The sequence below is a fragment of the Amphiprion ocellaris genome, chromosome 14 (assembly GCF_022539595.1).
Source record: "Amphiprion ocellaris isolate individual 3 ecotype Okinawa chromosome 14, ASM2253959v1, whole genome shotgun sequence".
NCBI lineage: Eukaryota > Metazoa > Chordata > Actinopteri > Pomacentridae > Amphiprion > Amphiprion ocellaris.
The window spans coordinates 8472902-8482252 of NC_072779.1; the positions used below are offsets into that span (position 1 = coordinate 8472902).

General features: G+C 41.6%; 1 protein-coding gene across 1 annotated transcript; it reads right to left on the minus strand.

The window, feature by feature from the left end:
• Window positions 1–178: 178 nt before the first annotated feature.
• On the minus strand, window positions 179–6914 carry f9b (coagulation factor IXb). Its single transcript, XM_023268528.3, has 8 exons — window positions 6597–6914; window positions 5501–5667; window positions 5378–5402; window positions 5162–5275; window positions 4517–4648; window positions 2729–3144; window positions 1101–1245; window positions 179–875 (listed from the first exon to the last, which is right to left on the minus strand). The coding sequence occupies exons 1-8, from the start codon at window positions 6682–6684 to the stop codon at window positions 316–318; spliced, it is 1647 nt and encodes a 548-aa protein (XP_023124296.1). The 5' UTR covers window positions 6685–6914; the 3' UTR covers window positions 179–315.
• Window positions 6915–9351: the final 2437 nt, after the last annotated feature.

A 9351-nucleotide genomic window follows, 5' to 3' on the forward strand; every position in this document is an offset into this window, starting at 1 on the left:
CTTAACAATGCCCTGCAAATTTGACTGGATGAAATCTTTTTACAATATTTTCTTACTGAAAGGGGAAATTACACAAGGAGCAGAACAGGAGGGTTGCTACATGGTTGCAAAGAGTGCATCATCGGATACATTAGATGTAATGTTTGTCAGATTCCATCAGAGACATGCCAATACTAAGTTATTTTGAATGCATTTTATTGCAGAAATGGAAGTAAAAATGTGCATTTTCTCACTTGATTCGGTTTAGAAAATATTCTCCCTTCTTCAGTGGCTAAGCTCAGCTGTTACTGTATGTTCTGTTGACAGCTCCATGTGTCAGTTGGTTATTTGGATGCCTGTTTTCTGACTGATCCATGAGTAGTACCGTGACATCCGGGTGTAGATGCCGTACTTCCCGTCCTTGGCACACTCCTCCCCCCAGCTGACAATGCCCGTCAGGAACCAAGTGCCTTTGTAATTGGTGGCGTGAGGCCCTCCGCTGTCCCCCTGGCACGAATCCTTCTGCTCGTCTGCAAAGCCCGCACAGAACATAAAGCGTGTGACGTGGTCCCGGCTGCTCTGCTTGCACAAGGTCCGGTCCACGTAAGGGACCCCCAGCTTCTGGAGCTTGGTGGCCTCGAGGCCCAAGAACTTCAGTCGTCCCCAGCCGCTCACCAGGGAGTTGCTGGAGTCCCTCAGGAGGTTCTGAATGAAGTCTTTGGGGCCCAGGCAGATGGGAGTCCGCTGGTTGGACAGTTCCACTGGGGTGGCGAGCTTCAGTAGTGCAATGTCGTGGTTATATGGTGACTTGTTAAAATTATATAAAGGATGCATATGCTGCTCTGCCACCACATGGTCTCGCTCTGGACCCTCATGCTCGGTTATATCATGTTCACCTGGAAACAGATTAAGTTTTACATATTAATACAGTCTAATGAACAGAAAAAATGCAATTTCTGCACCAGGAAATGTGTGTGATGGGTTTAATGTCTTCTTAATAAATAGTTTAAAAACTATTAAACATTAAATGCATTCAATACAGAACTTTACTGACATTGATTGAGAAATCTAGATAATAGAATTAGTACTAAAGCATGCAGGTTGCATTTCTTCTCTCCTACCGGCTCTGACGAAGAAACCTTTTTTAGCCACATCAGCCTGGACCAGACAGTGGGCTGCAGTGATGACCCATAATTCACTGAGCAGAGATCCTCCACAGAACGGCTGAGCTCTCTGAAGGATGACTGAGTGAGACATCAGGGCCACCTGCAAACACAAACAGGAACACAAATACTTAAATAAACACAAAAATGGCAGCACAAACACACAGTTACCTGAGGCAATGTGGCAGAACCCATTGTTTCTTGCACATTTTTGCCTCTTTTTACACATCTGAATGCTCCCATTTTCTCAGTCTCTCATGTCTAAACTCCTTGTATGGATATTTATTATTTCTACTGTGCCCTCTTTGCCTGGTAAAAGTGAGTTCCATCCAGCAGTTTACTACTGCACACATTTTTACAAAAGAATGGTTAAAATGGAGCAACCAAGGTAGCACTTCAAGCTCCACACTCCACCCTGAATCTTACACTTCTAATGCAAGTTGGCCTCATCTTTCATTGAGCCTAGTGTTCAAGCAGAACACTGAGATTTCTCATGTGATGTAACTTGGCTGATTTCCTCAGAATGATCAAAGTTCTTTGCAGAATTACAGAAGATGCATGTAATTGTCTTAATTAATTTTCTGTATTAAACTGATTTTGGTATTTAAACCTGCGGAGTGGCCTTTAAATGAGTCTTAAGATGAAGCCCATATATGCAGGAAAACAAGACTGAAGTGATAATTCAGCTGGCCACAAGCAGCACCAGAGGCTCTAAAGTTCTTACAAATGTTAATAAGTTGAAGTTTTACAGTTTACCTATAGGCAATTAAACAGGACAAAATTTTTTTTTTAAATTAATTGGAGCAACTTAATTTTTTAACAGTTGTCAACTTAAAAACTTGTGTTCATAACTATGATAATTACATTTATAATACTTAAAATTCCTTTGAAATATTGGAGAAAAAGCAGTTGCAACAACTTAATTTTATGAGTAATCAACTTAAAAACGTGTGTTTGTGCCATCAATTATTAAGTAGATGATAATTAAAACTCCTTTTTACTGTAGAGGAAAACTATTTCACCTAGCTCATTAGAAATTGGTGGTTGAAGTCAATTTCATTAAAAGTGACCACAACTCAAAAATGATTGATGCAAACTGTTGTGTTAATTTTTTTTTAGTTGAGCCAAAAGAATTGTTTTTAGAGTGTACTTTCTACATTAAAATCTCCAGCATTCTGTAAAGTTAAAAAGACAAAAGACTGTCTATGCAACCTAAAACATGAAATAAAAAACAGGATCTTGGTGACCATTTGCAGATTTTTGGAGTATTTCTTTGTAAGTATGTGTCAGACTCCTGCAACAGCTCTGTCAACTAAAGATAAATGCATGTGTCTTCTTCAGTTCCTTTCTTTACTCCATTTCCTCGTCTACTTTCCTGCCTTAGTGGACTAGAAATATTGTAGAGAGAGATTGGTGGGTTCATGCTTGTGGACACATACATGCACTGGTGAAATACTTGTGCAGAAACCAATTTTTCTACATTATTGTGAAAGCAAAAAAAAAAGAGCATGTCCCTAAAACTTCTACCACCTGATCCCTTCCCATCTGTCACTATCATCAGTTTCCCTCCATTCTGCATCCAGTACCTGCCAGGGTATCTCTCCAGGAATGGCCGTATCGCCTCCCACAACCCTCTGGTCAAGGTTGTCTTTAGCTATGATGGTGGGCGTTGTGGGGAAAGCCCAGGACGGCATCTGCGACTTCTCCGTGGGGGAATCAGTGACGCTTCTTGCCTTCCTCACAGAGGCGTCTGAATCCGACTTCACTGAATGTACATCAGCTGCAGAGGCCTGAGAGATGTTTAACGCATCTGAATCATTCATAGATGAGTCGAGGTAATCATAAAACAGTGGTATTTCCTCGTCATAGTCGTCATCTGGGAAGGCGTCACTGGAATTGTGTTTGGTTCCAGAGGAGCGTGTTGTGTTTGATGATCGGGGGCTTAGGAAGGTCCTGGTGACGGAGCTGGAGGGCAAGATGACACGACCACAGCTGAAGGGCACTAAGGGACAATATAGACAAAACAAAAAGGGACATGTTCAAGTTCTGTGTCTTAGACTGGGACTGTATTATCTGAAAACAGTCCAGTATTGTTCATGTGCCAAGATGCATAATTGCCATTTCACAAAGCACATTTGAAAATCAATATTTTAGAATTTCAAGAATCTAGAGGAGGAAAGGTTGAAATTTTAATATGTGTAATTCACTGTCATGGACCCCACAGGTCTCTAACTGACTAATTTATTTAGATATATAGGGAAAATGGTAGGCTCACTCTTCTACGTCACTCTTCTCTTAAGCAGCTGCAGATTAATATGTTTGCTTTAGCTATAATGACCGTTTCTTGTGATTAAGGTCAGTGCAACCTGAGGTCAGCTGAATCTCATTAAATGTGAGCAGGGGTGTGAGTATCACTTGCATGTAGGCTGGTTTTCAAGTTGGTTCTCGGTGTGTTGAATGTGTCAGCAGAAATCATTAATTATGTACTTTCCCTGACAGCTATGAAGTGCAACACACAGAGCACACGGGCCAGTATGGGTTGCCTCTAATGGATACCAGTGGGATGGAAAAGAGATGGAACACGAGGAGTCCAGCTGTCTGTCGTATTGCTGCTTGAGTGTCTGTTTTTAATCATTCCTGGAGGCTCATATTTTTTCAGGTCTGTCTGAAAAATGGTCAGATTTATTTTTTCTGCCTGCTTTATTTCTCCTGTTCATGCTGACCATACAGAGACCAGCTCCTAATGCTTCTCCAATGTACCTGATGGGGGACAGAAATCAACGGTCCTTTTTCAGTGCAAAAATACATGACAACGTTCATTTAGAAATTAAGACAATGTCTCCAAAAGCTTGTCTTTTTAGTACATAATTCCTCTTTATGTTTTCCTGCTGAGCTCCAGGAATGGGGTGATAACATAAAAAAATACGTTTTGTATTAAAAAAGAAACAGAAGACAGTCACTTGATTTCGTTCACTTAAGCTGCTGAAATGTTTATGTTTGTTTCAAATAAACTTTGGAAAGCATTTTTTTTTTCTGTACATGTCCTGCATCACTAACATCAGCAGTATGTTTGGAAGGATAACTTTATGCCTTGTGTTTTGTTTTAGGACGGAAAAATAAATATAACCCTATTTTTAAGTTCTGATTTGTGACTATACGTACAGTAACTAAAACCAAAATTTAATTTGGGAATCTACAGCCAGTCAATAGAGTCTGAAAAGGTGATGAAAGAGATTTGTAATTGAAGCTTTGTGCACCTGTGATTTAATGTAGTCATTGCGACGTTCTTCATGCCAAGAAATGCAAAATAATACCGAAAAGACCTGAACAACCACTTTGCTGAATGCTGTGCAGGGTTTACTATTTTATTTTACCTGTTGGTTCACAGCTCCTCTTGTCTGCACCGAGTCTATAACCAGCAGCACATTTACACACAGTTCTGTCCACCTGCATCACACAGAAATGGGAACACCCACCGTTGTCGACCGAACACTGCTTGCTCACTTCTAAAAAAGGAAAAAAGAAGGAGCAGAAAACAGAATTCATCTTTTTCGTGTGTTGTCCTTGATCACCTTTGCATCTACCACCTCCTTACAGTTACAACCAGCAATACAGCTGGTCAGCTTTTCATCAACATTACAGACAACAAAGCCCTGGCATGGCAGCTGCATTGGGGCCTGGTACGATGGACTCTTACCCCCCTAATTCACATGAACATGGCTACCCCAACCATTACAACAACTACAGCCTGTTCCAGAGCAGGACTTCTTATCAGGGCCAAGGATACGGGGCCATGAATATCCTGTGTAACAGCCAGCCTCCGGCAGCTGGATGGCATGCAGGCAATAGCCAGCAGGAGGAACCACAGCTGTGGCTGCCTCTTATAATAATCAGAGGTGTAACATGGGAAACCAACAACCTACATCTACACCAACTTTAAATCAGTTTTTTGACATCCCCCGTCTTGGTTATGGTTTGTGTCACTCTGTCACCACAGAGAAAGCCTCTCTCTCACTCACCGATCTCACAGTTCTTCCCACTGAAGTTTGGTTTGCACCAGCAGATGTAAGAGCCGACTCCATCCTGGCACTGACCTCCATTCTGACAGGGTTGTGGGTTGCACTGGTCACCATCTGCCCACAAGCACAAAGCACACACACACACTACAGGTTTACAGATGATCGTGTGATTTAAATTCTGAGTGAACGTGAGAACTGCCCTCTCATTTGTCGTACCAACGTAGCCGGCCCAGAATTCCATCTGAAAGAGAAACATTAAGGACAAACCTCAGAGTTTTGGAATCATACACACTTCATTAAAGCAGGATAATGGACACTGTGTGTGTGTGCGTAACTTACAGTTTTCTCGTCATTCTCAAACACCTCTCTGGCCTCCTCGAATGAACAGGTTTCCTCTCTACACTCCCTCTCCAGGTTGTCTTTGTGAAGAACTTCTTCGAGGCCACTGTTGTACCTGCGAAGGCGACGCAGCACCATGTGTGCCGTCTGCTGGGACACAAACACTCCTGAAAGGGTAACAAAAGACAGGGGAAGTTATTTTAAATGCACATAAGAACTCCTACTTTCAAGGCTGAATCAGAACCCCAGTAATCATGTTTCAGCTGATCACTTGACGCTGCTGTGGGTATCAGGATGTGTCATCATAAATCTCTAACAGATGACATTAGGACATCTGACCTAACTTAGATGTAATCTGCTTTTGAGGTCGTACTCTGCAGCTTCATGTCCACATTTTATCTGCTTCGGCAAACCTGATCTCACCGACTTGATAGGCAGCATCATCTGAAGCTTATGGCCTCACACAGTGCAAGTAATCTTACAAATAACCACTAGTTATTCTGTACAAGAAACTTTTCCACACTGTTCTGTGGCCAAACGTGTCTTTTAAAAGCACTAATATGTTGCCAGCTGTCTCAGTATATTGTCCAAATAATTACTTTACATTATTTTCTTTATCAGAGGCAAAACATAGTCATTAACATCAGTGGAATGTGTGTCAGATTTAACCAAAATGTTCATCCTAATGTGTACTCTGGAAGAGGTTTGATGTTGTATATTCAAAGAAACTAAGATGGCATACAAGAGACTGAGTGTGGCTAAACGCACTGCATGTTTTCTAATGCTTAAACTCTCTGCTAAAGGAGGCACAATTACCCATATTTTGAAGAAACTACTCTTTTTCAGGTATGAAAACTTCATTAGAATCACTTGCATCCACATTTCTTTACAGCAGAAGTGACTACAAATGTTCAAACTTACAGTAGATAAGAGTTTAGTAATTAAAACACATTTTCTAACAGCTAGAATACCACTTTAAGAGTTGAGGTCAGTGACTGGGCTTTTAAAATATCCCTGCGGTCAGCTGCCTGACCATCAGCCTCTTCCTATAGTTTTCAGCTCTGAACTTTGCCTGCCTTGCGCCGCTGTTGTTTACCTGTGTTTTCCTCTGTGAGCTCAGCAAGCAGTCCATACATCTCCAGCCATAAACCGGCAGCGAAAACCAGCATACAAACTCTGGCCATCTTCCTGTTGTCAGCTCTCCGTTTGATTTTGACAAAGCGATGCCGGGAAAAAGACTAATCCACCACTCCAAAGTACAGCAACACACTGTTTACACACCTGTGTGGCTGCAGAGTGTGTGTGAATGAGTGAGTTCAAATTTGTGTGTGCAAGTGAAAGAAAGAGGGACCAGAAAATGAAATGGACAAAAGTGTGTAGGATGTACAGAATGTGAATATGTATGAAAAAGAAAACCATAGAATGAATCATTTGGAAAAGCAGGCGATTTTATTCGATCACGTTAGGCTGAAGTTGAGCAACAGCAAATATTGACTGTTGATGAGTCAGGATAGTTTGGACGTTGTCGTGTGCGTGTGCGTGTGTGTGTGTGTGTGCATGCTAACTTTACCAGCTGTTATTTGTGTTGTTTATCATGATGAGTCTTGTCCGATAAGCAGCTTTATGCAACATGGGTTACGTGAGGGCTTCAAATAGGGAGAACACACACACATAAGTTAGTACTTCTATACTTCTGAGGAACTTCAACATCATAGCTCCTAACTCCATCACAAAGGTCAATACATAGTTGAGGGACTTTTGAAGTCCATGAGATATATCTTGCATACATTTTTATTAAAAGTAAAAAAACAACTAACTTTTTTAATGTTAATTATAATCATGTCTTTACAAATTCTATCATTATTTATCATGGAAACAATAACTTTTTATTAAAAATGACTGGATATCACTAAAATGTCAATTAAATAACCTTCCCAATTTAATACCAACCACCTTCTAATGAGCTAAACAAGTTTGCCATTTTATTGACAGTTCTTGCGTTCTCCTAAAACAACCCCTCTGTCGCTACTTAGCAGGGGCACCATCACTGCATCCTGGGCTAAGCTCTGCTAAAAACAGTCGTGATTGGTTGAAATAAATACAAACAAGCCATATTTGCTATGGCACAATGATAATGAGGTGCAGTCAGACTGTTCTCCAGCTGATACAGCACTGTGAAGACAGGTCTGGCTGTGCAAGACTGTTCACACTCTGACAATACTCAATTTTCACAAGTGCTTCTATTAGACCATTCTTCAGTACATTATGCATTGATTTTTAAGTGTGGAATTCACATCTCTGAAAGAAAACTTAGTCCTCAGCACTGAGGACCAAAAAGCGCACATACTTAAACATACTGATGGGTAATGCTTCAAACTCTATCACCAATTTCTGATTAGGTAAATGTTACTGTAAATCTAAGCAGGCAAATCAGCTTAACGACACTGAGATGCAGCAAAAGAGAATGAAATGCTAACAAAAATTTCTCAGCAAGTGCTGCAATTTACAGCGTAGCAAAGAGCAGCCGGTCTCGGAGCTCGATGCCGAGTATTGAAGGCTGTTTGATTAGAGTGTGAGTTACACGGGGCGTGGCTGTGGACAAATCACTCTGACTGACAGCCAGGTCAGCCGGCTTTGAGCCACCAGCTCCTTACCAGCAGCGGCCTTGTAGTGATTTATTGGCCGACGGTGATTTAAATGGGGTGCAGGAGGGTTTGCATCCCTCCTCCTACTGCAACTCCTGCTAAGGTTTAAATTCATCCCCAATCTGGATTCCATAGCAGGAAAAGAAAAAGAAAAAACAATGAGGGAGGATAACAATTAGCATGTTCCCCACCCCTTTACGAATAGTTACGATTAGATTGCTCCCTGCTGATTAGTGTCCCAGGACCGGATGTCTTCAGTGCTGTGAAGAGCAGCTCAGCGGTGGGGGAGGAGACCACTGACATCCAGCGTCTCAGATGTAAATGAACAAAGAGGGGCAGGAAAAAGTGGGTTAAAACCAAGAAAATGGTGGGAAACTTGCCCTCAGTATTCATAATCTCCTCTAGTCTGTGCACTGCTTGAATTTTTTCTTGCAAATGAGTATTTATACAATCTTAAGTCTTTATTGTGATGCATGAACAGTAAAATTTGAAGTAAAAATGAGTAAACATACTACCAACATAATTAATGAGATAATTTTATATGAAGTGAAGTCAACTTTTGGGGGCAGAGGAAACAAGCCTGGCAAGTTTGTGTCACTCACAATGAAGTATATGGATTGTGTATCATTATTTGTCCCATTTCAACATTTAACAATATTTCTCATGCCTTGGTTTTCTTTCTGAAGTTTTTGGAGAGTATCATCACGTAGGTTTGGGCCTGCTCCTCAGTGAATCATGAAGATTGACTAATGTTTAATTTGGACTTGAACTCACAGTGCTCCCTTTGGTCACTGAGCTTGGAGGTGTAAATGCTCAGACGGTGCAGTGATGAAGGCTCCTGGCCCTATGATCACGTCAGTAACCTCTCTTTTCACGTCACTCCTTTTATGAATAATTACTGAAGTGTCTGCTCTGCCCCAGCTGTGTGATCATGCAGCTGTTTTGCTGTTAGCGTGTGACTCATGAGTTCAACGTCCCTCAGCGACATCGAGTGGTGGGCAGCTGACCTCAAACCGCCTCACTAGTGCAGAAGAATTATTATGACTGGCGGGTTACAGAGAAAAACTGGACATGTGTACCTGCTGCACAGTGGCTCGGTGGTTAGCACCGTCGCCTTGCAGCTAGAAGATCCCGGGTTTGCGTCCCGGTCTAGGCTTGGGATCTTTCTGCATTGAGTTTGCATGTTTTCCCTCTGCATATGTGGGT